The sequence below is a fragment of the Castanea sativa genome, chromosome 3, assembly GCF_040712315.1.
Source record: "Castanea sativa cultivar Marrone di Chiusa Pesio chromosome 3, ASM4071231v1".
Taxonomy (NCBI): domain Eukaryota; kingdom Viridiplantae; phylum Streptophyta; class Magnoliopsida; order Fagales; family Fagaceae; genus Castanea; species Castanea sativa.
Window position 1 is genome coordinate 19584235 of NC_134015.1, and position 13650 is coordinate 19597884.

The 13650-nt window shown below is 30.7% G+C and overlaps 1 protein-coding gene across 1 annotated transcript; it reads left to right on the plus strand.

Annotated features, from left to right (window-relative positions):
- Positions 1–8675: 8675 nt before the first annotated feature.
- On the plus strand, positions 8676–10562 carry LOC142629638 (phosphoenolpyruvate carboxylase kinase 2-like). Its single transcript, XM_075803660.1, has 2 exons — positions 8676–9578; positions 10078–10562. Exons 1-2 carry the CDS (start codon positions 8798–8800, stop codon positions 10119–10121), a joined length of 825 nt encoding a protein of 274 aa, XP_075659775.1. The 5' UTR covers positions 8676–8797; the 3' UTR covers positions 10122–10562.
- The last annotated feature ends 3088 nt before the right edge of the window (positions 10563–13650 follow it).

Below are 13650 nucleotides of genomic sequence, written 5' to 3' on the forward strand. Positions count from 1 at the left end.
CTCACTGAAAATACATTTTGTTGTAGTGGACAAAGATCAAAGACCAAATATTTCATAAATTTGAAAGAACAAATCTACAAACCCAAACACCACAAATCCAAAGAACACAAATAGAAATAGAGAGATGATAGTAAATCTGAACTTGCATGAGACTGAAACAAAGAAATAAAGAAAGAAAATTACTGAAAACTACAATCTTGACTCGCGAATCAGAGATGGTGAATGGTAGAGATCGCAGATTAAGGATGGTGAATGGAAGAGAATCGTAGATTGTTGCTGTTGAGATATCAATGCAGATCTACGATGATGGAGCGTAGATTAGCAGTGATGGAGGTTGAAAGCTCGATGATGTTGAGATATCAATGTAAATCGACACATATCGATGATGTTGAGAGATCAAGAGAGTGAGAAAGAGCCTAAGACTGAGAAAGAATGAAAGAACTGAGAAACTAACTAAACACTGAGCACTGAAGGTTATATATCACGGTCGGTTCAGGTGGATCGGGTTTTGGAAGGGAAGACCCACTACTCGACCTGCCGGAATCGGTTCAGGATGGCAGGAACCCGTTACCGACCACCAAGTAGTCGGGTTGGACAGCGGACGGTTCGAGTTTGGTCGGTTTGGCCGGGTGGGTCGGGTCTTCAATTTTGTTGGACAAGCCTAATTCAAATACATAAATAATTAAAAATGATGCGCCTCATCAACAAATCATAAAACATAGAAATCATTTCTATCCTAGAATATAAGAAGGATAATTCCAAAAAATTACCCTACGATTTAAGCTAATACTAACCTAGTCCAAGACTTTTAAAAAGTGACCAAGTTCATCCCTTAACAAAATTTGGTTTTGAATGCCATTTATTTTTCTCACCTTCTCCTATCTCTTCTTTCTTCTCTCTTCTCTCTTCTTAGACCCTTCTCTTCTCTCTTCCAGACCTCTTTTCCTATCTCATCTCTTTCTCTCTCTCACCTGGCTAAAGATTCCCTCTCTCAAGCTTTTGGTGTTGCTCAGCCATGGAAGAGAAGGTTTGTATATTTGTTTCTAGGTTTGGGTTTGGGTTTGTGTTTGTGTACCAAACGTCTAGTATACATTTAGCGGAGACCCACAGGCTTTGCCACCACCATAGGCGAAGAATCATGTCGGCAACGCCGCCACGAGTGGCTTTTTCTTCTATCTCTATTCTATTTTCATTTATTTATTTCTTCTTCTTTTGGTTTGGATCTTGGCAGATTTAGGGATTGGGTTTTCTTATGTTGATAAGGATTTGATGATTTTTTATTTGGGTTTGAAAGGTGGTGTTTTGGGGTGTAGTCATTTGTGAATTTGTGAGTATTTTTTGATTTGGGGTTTGTCTCAAAATGGGTCTAAGAAGGTGTTTTTGATGGTGTTATAATCTGGGATGTACAACTCATAATTCTCTGTTTGTTTTTTTTTTTTTCTTCTTTTTAGGAATTCTGTGTTGGTTTCATTTTGTGTGTGCATTGATGGGTTCATTTGGTTTTGTATAAGTGAAGAATTTTCTTTTTGTTTTAATTATCATGAATCTGTGTATGAATTATTGGGATGTCTAATAGTGTTTAGGGACCAATTAGTTTAGAGACCAAATTGGCCATTTTTGAAATCTATTGGACCTACTTGGCATTAGCCCAAACCTCAGGGTGGTTTATTCGAATTTACCCCATATAAGAATTAATTTGAATACATATAAATAAAAATACTATTTTATCTAGAAAGTTTTATTTTATCACTAAATTAAATTAAAATAATTTATTTAACACATGATCATAACATTATCTCTTATCAGACTTTTTTTTTTCTTTTTCTCTTTGTTAGTAAAAAAAAAAAATTCTAATATTTTATATATTTGCATATATATTTTTTTTTTTGTAACGTTGAAATATTCAAGTTGTTTTTTTATTAAAGCAGCCAGTAGAAGGGTGTAATTTAAAATTTAATCTACATTTAATCATGGATAAATGCATGGTGTTGTGGCATTGGCTTTATCCAATTTCTTTGAGAGGATTTGGACTAAGTCTAAGTGCCCATAATACAAGCTATCAGTAAAGACGTCCAATCTCTATTATTGAATATTCCATGGAGATGATGCAATGTATTCCCATCAAAGCTGCAAGTTGATGGGATGAGAACTAGTATTATTTCGAAGGAACGTCTTCTTTCAGTCCTAACTCATACTACTTAATAACCCAGGTGCTACCAGATGTGGATGGTATTTGACTTGCTCTTAATAAGGGACAACCTAGAGTGTGGCACTAGTGGACTGCTTTGAGGAAACAAACTATTTCTTAATGAATAATGACACATAAATGTGTGTCCCATTCATGACTATGGAAACACGGAACCAACCAAAACTCATGTTAACGCATGGTACTATTTGGATCTAGACTGTAAAGTGAAAAACTTAGTTCTGTTGGGTAGTACAGCAGTCATCCTACTTTAACATTTAAATCGAGTGGAGTTCTGTTAAAAAAATTAATTAATTTTTTAAAAAAACTATTTTTAATATCTACTTGTTGGTCTTTCATTTAATTTTCTAACCTACACATTAAATATTTATTCTCTTAACTAACCTTTGTCAAAAGAATAGCTTGAGTAAATAAGTCCAAGTGTTGTAAGTTGGGGTAAAATATAAGTACAGTTACTTAGTAAGTTTAGGTTTTCTAATTAAATTTAACCATGTAAATGCAATGACCAATAAATCTTATGATTGAATTCAGTTGTCCTTAATTAAAAGAGAAAAAGAATATAATTTTTTCATTAATTAGAGTTCACTGATAAAACTATGCTGCTATTATAATACAGAGAGAGAGATCTAGAGAGAGAGAGAGAGAGAGTCTTATGGTTGCTTACTTTGCCAAGAGGCTCCCCTTATTCTGTTTTTGTTCTTCATAGCATAGGTATCTATAATAATTCATTAAGTGATAAAAATTTATCATTTTTTATCGGGTTATACTTTTATGCACGTTCCTAAACCCAATCTTATTGTCCCCCAGTTTTGTACTTTGCACTGTCCTGCAAAGCAACTCATTCACTCTCCAAACTCCAATTCTGGAATCAGCTAAACTTTAATGATCAAGATTGACATGCCAAAAGTTGGGCTCCATATCTTAAGGAACCATCATGCTCCAGCAAAGATACCATCTATTCAGCTACAAATATAAAACAGCTAAAAGAATAGTACATTTGAGTGTGAGATAGAATTATATATGGGAAAGTAGTCATAGTGGAGACACGTGTGTGTGATGTGTCCCACTAAGATAACTTTGCTTCTGTTCTTAGTCTCACTGAATTCATTATCCAAAAGAAATGTGTCATTGTAGAACTGAAGCAAAATTTTGGAGTTATGTGAAAGAATGATTGTTAATTAGAAATAAAATATGTGAAAGGCTTCATCATTATCTTTAGAATTAGAATGCCCTGAAACAAAGATTGGACCACGGCAGACTCCACCTTCAAGGAAACAGTGACATGAGGGACATCCATGCAGCAAAGCACTCAAAGATAAGCCAATTGAAATGACAATGAGTGTGGAGCTGTGTGGAGTAGCAATCTTTTGATTAAATTTTTCTGTTCATTTCTTTTTTGAAATTTTGATAAGCATATTCAAATTCATTCTGAAATTTCGATAACTTTTCATCCCTGTACCCAACTTTTTATTTAAAGCAGTATAGCCATAAAATGTGATACTGTCTTGGAATGTTAACATCAATATCGTTAAAATAGAAGATTGTGTGATGACATGGAGAATTACCCTATCAGCCTCTTATAGGATAGATTTTATGTTCTATAACAAAGCAAATGTTGTGTTCTGTATTATAGTGATAAAGAAAGGCAGAGAACGAATTTAATGGAAACTTCTTCATCTTTACACACAACTTTTCCTTAAAATAAACTTGAAAAAAGAAGAAAGTACGCGTGTTAAAGAGATACGAAACAATTCAAATGATGAATGGAGTTTCTAACTCACCCTTTTAGTAATGGTTATCCTTAAATAAGAAAATAAAAAATAAATAAAAAAATACATAGGAGAAGAAAAGTAGGAGAATTAACAAAGTTCATCTTGATGGCCTATGTCTACATATTTACTATCCGGAATTGTATATTACAAAGTAAACCAATATAAGGGATAGGCTTAGTTGATAACTCTAAAACCACAATAACCAATGGTATTACAAAACAATAATAGTGAATCTACAAAACAATGATCTACTTATTTATGCGAATATCCTAATATTCTATTGTCCACACCAGTTAAACTCAAAGATAGCCGGGGACCTGACTAAAACTTAAAGTTTGGAAGGAAAGTCTTCAATGTAGGGAAGATCTATCATGCCCATTAAATGAATTGAGACCCACCAAGAAATGCTTAAAACACATCACCATCGAAGAGAAAGAAGCCAGTGAATTAAGTGTACGATATGTATTAGAAAACCGAAAGAACTCAGACCTAAGAGTACGTGAGTAAGTGCGTATATCCAAACATGTATGCTTTGTAAAGCATGGAGCATGTCACCAATACAAAAATAGCGCGTGAGGGCTCTCCGAGCACATTGAGACGCTTGAAAGGTGTCTTCAAAGCATGAAGTAAAGAATACAACTACAAGAAAGCGCAGTATTGGGACTGAGAGAATGCGTAAGAACTTTAGAGACAGCGATTTTGAAAGGACCCGAATTCAAATATGAGGAGTCTGGCTGAAATGAGTAAGTGATGTCGTCATTGCATTGCTATGATCGAGCCAATTAAGTAGATGACATGACCCTGCTATTATCGAACCAATTATGTATATTTGATGCAATCTAAAAGGAAAATTAGGTATATTTGATTCCGAAGTTCATGCAAATAGTCAAGCATGACTGGCTAGCGAAGCAAGTGTGCATACAGAAGCAATGGATTTTTATTTAGAGTGGAGCTCAGCTGGTGGACCAAGATTTAGGTAAGGTAGGTCGTGTATTTATGACCAAACTCTCTTTATGGATAAGCCCCTAAATTCCTTATCATAATTTTTTTTTTTTAAATTATACTTTTTTTTTTCACTTACATAATATATATTAGCCTCGTCACACACGCTTGGCATGTGTAATGAGACTCTTTTTTTAATTTTGAATTTAATTTAATTTTTCAATATAAATTTATCTATTGTTAATGAGGTTATGTAGAAAGAGATTTTTAAGAAACTAAAATTTAGGATTTAAAAAGGAAAAAACTATTGAGTTTAGTATGTGCTAGTTTTTAGGAAAAATATATATCAAACGTGCATGAAATATATTTAAATAGGAGAAGAGTGTATGCTAATTTTTAGGAAAAATATTTCTCTAGTAGGTTTTTTTTTTTAATTTTGTTGAATTACAATTTTAACCATTTTTATTTTTTTAAGAATAATGATTATCTAATTAGATTAGGGGTATTTTTGACATTTTTGGAAGTATCATAACTAATTTTCTGAATCCTCTTAATATATAAAGATAAATGATGATAATTGATAATATGCCCCCACCAAATTTAAAACAACATTTTGAATTGTAAATTACATCCAATTTCAATTTTAAATACCCACCTCTATGTATCAAGCCTTTTATTTAGATTTTTTATTTATTTTCAAGGAAATGATAGTAGACTTTATTTATTGAAAACCATGGTGTACAATAAGAAAGAAAAAAATAGAGGCATTGTTCTAACCAAATAGGTTTTCTCATTCTCTTTTGCAACACTAGCAAGAGTTAGAGCAGCACAATTACATTTTAAAGAAATACTAACAAAAAAAAATAGTACGAAAGCTTTAACAAATATTGGAAATATCATCTAAACCCCTAGCAGTTATCTATTTAGAATTTTCGTTGAGTTAGTTCTATATTCTTCTTCTATATATTCATATGGGAAACTTTAGGTATAATATTTTACCTGCAAAATATTAGGGCATGTTTCGTAAGAGGATTTAAATGCAATTTTTGTTTTGAAAACCAGAAAAGTGGTGGGTTCCACACTTAAATATATTGTTTGGATGATGTTTTCTAAATACAGTTTTCATAATATTATTTCCTATTTTTCCTATTCAAAACATGATTTTGAAAACCACTAAGAGAATGCTTTCGAGATACAAAAAATGTTTTTAATGGCATAGTTAAATTGAAATTTGTGAACTCCACAATATTGTCCAAACTCTTATATCTCTCAAATTAAGAGGCATATCTTTATCTTAAAAAAAAATTCTTAAACTTCAAATTTGAAGCTTATCAATATCCAAAAGAAAAAAGTACATGAGATCTATTCCCTTTTCGTTATCTTAAAAAATAAAGTAACCTATAGTTCTACACATTACTTTTTGTAGACTTTTTTATAAAAATAATTCAAAAATATAAATGGTCTCCTAAACATTTTTGTTTTTTAGTATTTTGAAAATTTTTCATATAAATAAGAGCCAAACACATATAATGTAAAACAATTTGTAAAAAGTTAATAAAAAATCTCAAAAGTAGAAATGATCTCCCAAAAATCTTTTTTTATTTTCGTTTTCAGTATTTTGAAATTTTTTCTTAAAAGTGGGAGCCAAACATATATAATGTAAAAATTATTATCTGAAAACTAGTTTCAAATTTATTTTTTTGAAAATTATTTTCATAATATTTTAAAAACAAAATTAAAAACTCTCTTTCCAAACATGCCCTAAATTTGTTTTGAATTTAAAGTCCAACAAGCCCTTTGGGTCATATGGTAGAAAAGTTTTATTACTCTAAAGAGTCTAAACAAATGTCTTCCTTCTCTTGCTTTACATACTCATATTTTATCCCCAAAAAAAAAAAAAAAATATATATATATATATATATATATATATTCATATGTTATAATGAGATACTAGGTAGAAATCATGCCACATAAGGCTTTTGAAATAAATTAACCGACAGCTTTTTTCGCATGGCATCTTCATATAAAGTAAGCCTAATTTTATTGCTTTTACTCTCGAAAAGTATTCAATAATGTATCTCAAGTAATTGTGTACAACAAATATAGTTTAACCATTATCAACCCTCTTATAAAATTGAAAAAAAAAAAGAAAAAAAAAAAAAAAAAAAAAAGCACACTATCAACCCTACTTCAAAAAAAAAAATTTAATTTTAGGCTACAAGCCTTGTAATGCCATGGCATTACGTACTTACAAAAAGTGTTGTGCTTAAATAAACTTTTTTTTTTAGAAGAATGCTCAAATAAACTTAAAAGCATATACATTCTCCAAAAAAAAATCTTAAAGGCATATAAGTATTGATTTATACATGCACAAATAATTAATAATAATTGCTTCTTCTTCCTTTTTGACATAATCCATGATGCACAGCAAATTAGTAAAAATTTCTTGATATATACAAAAAATTAATAATAATAACAAATTAACAATTGATTGAAAATTGAAATCAAAATAATAATAATAACAATTGCTAAAAGAGTTAAGTTACAGTCATTTATTTATTATTTGTGTTTCTCAAAAAAAAAAAATTATTATTTGCCTTTTTTAAAGGAAAACGAATTTCGGTAATTTTTTTTTAAAAGCACGGAGCACCGGATGAGATGAACCTTCCTTTTTTTTTTTTTTTTGGGTTGAGATGAGAATGAGATGGCTAGTCCTAATGCTTGATTCAGAAATAAAAATTCAATTGTACCTTCCCTTCCTACGTCTCCACACAACTCTGACTCCCAACTTCAGATTTTGAAAAGTATATTCCCTTCCTTCCGAAGGCTCAAAAGTTCAAAACTCCTCCACGTTATTGTCATTTAATTTAGCATTTTTTCACAAGGGTCCCAAATTAGCATTAAAAAAAAACAGTAATGCTGAGAATATAGACAAAACTCCGGTACAGTTATATTAGTTATTCTTATCGCTTCTTTGGTGGTGGCCGTAGTTTTCGATAGCTTATTTACTAAATATGATATAGATTTTTTTTTTTTTTAGCTAAAAGTAGTGTTATGTCTATGATATCCTCACAATAGATCTTATGTAGCGAACCGTTACTAATCTTAACTTAGCATCACCACTGACGTTACTTCTTTACTTATTGATATCAGTTTGCCACATAAAATTTGTAGATACTTGTTATGTCAAATGTGTAACAAAAGTCATTACTAATATATTAATTATGATAGTTACAACATTATTTTTACACAAAACACTTAGAGGCATTTAATTCGTCGTGATGTTATATTACACTGTAATACAACATTATTATAATCTTATATTAATACAATCTCAATACAATAATATAATATTACATCGTTTAAGAAAGAGATAAGATTAAGATGATGTGATATATTTTATAATTTTAAATTAGGATATTTTGTAATTTTATATTATTGTAATATTAAAATAAATAAATAAAAAATCTTAATGTCATATCATAATAATATCCATTACCTTTAAGATACATACATTACAGTAAACTCAACGCCCCTGCAATATTTATTATTATCAATTAGTATAATGTATTGTCTCATCACTTATGTCAAAATTGTTGTGTAGCAAAAATAAAAATGCAGTACTAATAAACTGCCGTGATGTTGCTGTTACTGTCAAAATACACCAAAATGAACAAGGCAACCACAGCCTCTCTTTTTCTTCCAAAAACGTGGTAAATCATAACTGGCATACCCACCAAACGGATATTCCTTTATCTATTCCATTCCAAAACCCTCTTCACAATTCTTCTATAAATAATACATAAGACTTTTACTGAGAAACACACACAACCCCACCCAAAAAAAAAAAACAAAACTCATACAAACCAACAAACAAATGTGTGAGACATTGAAGAAGAACTACCAGCTTTGTGAAGAAATCGGCCGCGGCAAATTCGGCACCATTTCAAGATGTTTCCACCCAATCAAATCTGAGTTTTTTGCCTGCAAAACCATTGACAAACGCTCTCTTACTGATCAAACAGACCGTGAATGTCTTGAAAACGAGCCAAAGATCATGACCCTTCTTTCTCCACACCCCAACATTGTTCAACTCTTCGATGTCTTCGAAAACGAAGACTCTCTTAGCATGGTAATGGAGCTTTGCGAGCCCTTTACTCTGTACGACAAGATAATCCAAAGACCGTTCTCTGAACATGAAGCTTCATTGTATATGAAGCAACTTCTTGAAGCGATATCCTATTGTCACAAGCTTGGCGTTGTGCACAGAGATATCAAGCCTGATAACTTGTTGTTTGATTCAAGAAACAATCTGAAGGTTGCTGATTTTGGCTCTGCAGTATGGTTACCCGAAGGAAATTGCACAGAATCAGGTGTGGTGGGAACGCCATACTACGTTGCTCCTGAGGTTTTGATGGGAAGAGACTACAATGAAAAGGTCGATGTGTGGAGCTGTGGAGTCATATTGTATATAATGTTAGCCGGGGTTCCTCCCTTTTATGGTGAGTCCGTGGCTGAGATTTTCGAGGCGGTTTTGAGGGGAAACTTGAGATTTCCAACGAGGATTTTCAGGTCAGTGTCTTCTGCAGCCAAGGACTTGTTGAGGAAGATGATTTGTAGGGATGTTTCAAGAAGGTTATCTGCAGAACAAGCCTTAAGTAAGTTGTTTCTTTTTCCAATCTTTTCAAAAAAAAAAAAAATTTGGGTGTATGTGTTTGATTTGCATATGCATAATTGAATCTGGGTTGTTTTGTTTAATTTTAGTTTTCTTTTGTTTGGGGAAAATTTTTGAATCTTGTCAATCATGTAGTTTCTCAAACGTATTGAAGGATTAAAGGTTTGAATTTTTTAATATTTTCTCCTTTCCAATAGTTTCTCAGCAGCCAAACCGAAGTTTTAATGCCTGTTTTTGTTAGATTTGAGTTTGATTAATGGAGTTGTTAGTTATAACTCTAACCAAAGCCTTTCTAGCTCTGATTTTGTCAGTTTTTGCTTATCAACTATTGTTCCTGCGGTAAATTGTTGTTGTCTTGATCTGATTTTATGTTTAACTTTTAATACTTTCACTTTGAATCTGTGTTTTAATTCCTGGGCTTCTTTTAGTTTTTAATATTAGAACAAAAGTGCTGAGCTCTGTTTTGTTTTTTGTAAATGCAGGGCACCCATGGATCCTAAATGAAGGTACAAGTGGAATAGAATGAAATGGTTTAAAGGCAATAAGCAAGCAAGAAAGGAAAGGTAGTTTCAGCAATGTACATATTTCTACTGCCGACCTATGAATAAGAGATCCCACTACTCTCTCTGTCTGCATAAGCTCAATAATTCTCCATTATACATGGCACTTTTCCAATCAGACAAAAGAGAAATAATAGAATCAGAGAGAGAGAGAGAGAGATATGGTCCCACATGAGGCTCTGCAAGTAGCTGTACTTTTGTTTCTTTGTCTTTTGTCTAAAGGTGTTGGAGAGAATCTGAGAGTACTGTCGAATGTAGATATGCACATATATGGTTTTAGAATTCTGCTTTTCCCCGCCTTTTCTTTTGTTGTTTTTTTTTTATAAAAAGATTGGGAAGTGAGAAAGCATATGATGCTGCCATGTATGTTCTCTATTTTGTGTAATGGAATATGAGGTTGAGGTGTATGTTTTGTGAATGGAAAATTTTGGGAATATGAATGTGTTTTATTTGTTTTGGGAATCTAAATATGACTATCTTTTCTTAGATCTTTTCTCTTCTTAGTTCCTCGTTGAAATAAACGTGCATCCTTGATGGAGATACGTACCATTTGCTTTGATATATACCATTTCTTATATATTCCTTGCTTAAAAAACATGTGTGATTCTTTTCTTGGTGTGTTTGCAGTATATGCAATGCACAAATTCTCACAACTAATAAAGTCACATCCAAGCTTAGCCTTTTTTGAGTTTTGTTTTTTATTTTGGTAAATAGGAACTTATTCACTTTTAAGAATTTTTTTTTTTTTGATAATCCACTTTTAAGAATATTGGGAATCTTACATCTACCCAAAAAGTACTATTGCCAACATTATGAATATATTCCTAGACTCTAGCATCAAAGAAAACTAGAGCTACATACTAATGATAAGTGAGTTATAAGTAACAAATTCAGATAGTTAAGCAAAATCCCTCTTTTTCACACCTATTTGCCTCTATGGGTAAGCATACACCAATATGCTTTAATTTAAGTGTATGTTTAGGAATAGTTTATCTAATTTTACACTGAAATTTTTTTTATGAAAATATACTAAAGTATACTTGTATAATGAAAAAAAAAATTAAAAATGGGAAAACCGAAAAAGATTAAGTTTTAAAAAACTATACATAAAAGTTAAAAACTCAAAACTAAAGCTTAAACTGATGCCACGTAAGTCAAATACCTAGCACTTTTTTTTTTTTAATAATTAAATACCTAGCACTAAGAATTCTTATCATCACGCTAAGTTGTTTGTTTTTATCCCTAGGAGAGGTGGGTCAATATGCAAAACAAGATAGTGAGAGATGAGGAAGATGATAGGTGCCTTTAAACTAAATGCTTAATTCTTATTGATAGGAAGATTGTAGATGAAAGACTATCATGGAACTATCACTAAAACTCCGCCGTATTATTATTCTTAACCAAGGATCTATTGCACCATGATATATTGATATTTTTATATTGTTTATGTGCAAAATGTATGACAACATCATTGTCCCTTTGCAAATTATATGGAAAATTTATTGTCCATTTGCATCATAAGAACTAGGTAATGCTTTCAAGGAGCAGACCTAACCAGTTAGCACCTCATCATGAGTAATTAGCGCACCTAGTTAGAACCTTATGAGCACATCAGCAATGACCGCAGCACAAAATTTAAATATTCTTTCTTTTGTTCTGAATCAAAAATTATATATATCCGAATGCAGCTGTCTTCGCTCATGGTTTCTTATAAAGAAGGAAAAAGGATTTAATAGGTGCAAACAAAAGGAAGGCATTTTAGAAATATTTTTCTCCCACTTTAGAAATAATAGAAAACCCTTAACCCCACGTAGCTTTTTGCCTTGAATAAACCTTACTTTTAGGTTCAAATCTTACTACTCAGAAATATAAAATAATTAAGAATTCATTTTTCAATTTCCATATAAAGGAAGATAATAATTATGACTATTTAAAAAAAAAAAAATACTATTATCTTGAGAATGTGTATGTGCATTGCTCGAGTTGAAAACCTCTCTAGTTAAAAATATATTGGCCCTCTTGAAAGTTATTTACTTCAACTATAATATGAAGATAATTTCAACTAAATGCATAATTTTGTAATTTTTTTAGATTTACAATAGAATTTCAATCTATAACGTTCCTTCCATAATGACCATTCATTATCATTAGATCAAGATATCAATCGATATTTTATATAGGTAGAATTCAAATTTCAAATCTCTTACAGAGAATATTTTTAACCAATCAGTTCTTATTCTTCATCCTAATACTAAGAATCAACAATATAAGGAGCTTGTATGCATTCCCAATTACGAAACAAATTAATATTCACATTCATGCATATTTCATTTAATTGAATGATATTTATTTTAATTTTGATATTAAAAAAATACTTATTTCATAAGAAGATTTACATAAGAATCTACCAAAAGTTATACAAGTTATCATTTTTACTTGCCCAAAAAGATAAAAACAGAAGTTATCATATATTCATATATACTTTTTAATAATTCAATAGTTACATTAGATGATGGAGGATTTTAATCCTGCACACATTTATGCATATTTCATTTAATTGAATGATATATTTTTTTAATTTTTATATTAAAAAATACTTATTTCATCATAAGATTTTTATAAGAATTTACCAAAAGTTATACAAGCTATCATTTCTAATAACCAAAAAAAGTTAAAGTTAACATTTTTTTTTTTAAATATTCGGTAGTTGCATTAGAGGAGGGAGGATTTGAGTCTGCACACCTCAATTAAAAATATTTTAAAGAAAAATGTCTGTTAAGATAAAGCCAGATAGATCTTTAGCCTCCTTAGGAACCAAAACTTATGTGGCTTCTTAATTAAATGAATATGATTTCTTTAAAAAAAAATCTTAATGAATATGAGAGAGAATAATGATCACCCAAAATATGATACAGACCCTCTCTTTTTTTGGTAATTATGAATTTATGATACAGACCCTTACTATCATGTTATGGTAGACCTTTAAAAAAATAGTAAACCATTAATTTTTTTTTTTAATATATAGGTTAGTAGACCTTTAACTGCCATATGTCTTTTTCCTATCATTTCATTTCTTTTTTATCTTTTATTTAATCTTAATCCCCAAGTGGCCATCCCAACAAGAACCATAAATCATGTGATGTTCGAATAACAAATCAATTTCATTATCCAGTTCTTGAATGCCAAGCAAAAGCAACAACTGTTGTTTATCAATATCCATAACAATGTTAGATTAATAGATGAATCCATTAAACAAAATTTTGGGTGGGATTCCCTCTTTTTTTTAGTAATTTAACAAAAGAAAAGTTAACCAACGTCTTAAAAGTATTTATAAATAAACTATTTTAAAAAAAGTATGAAAAATAAAATAATAATAATTAATATTTTTACAGCTTTTTAATTTTTCATAAGAATAATATAAAAAAATTTCTAAAATAAGTCATGTAATGGTCGAATAACAAATCAAATTCATTATCCAGTTCTTGAGAACCAAAC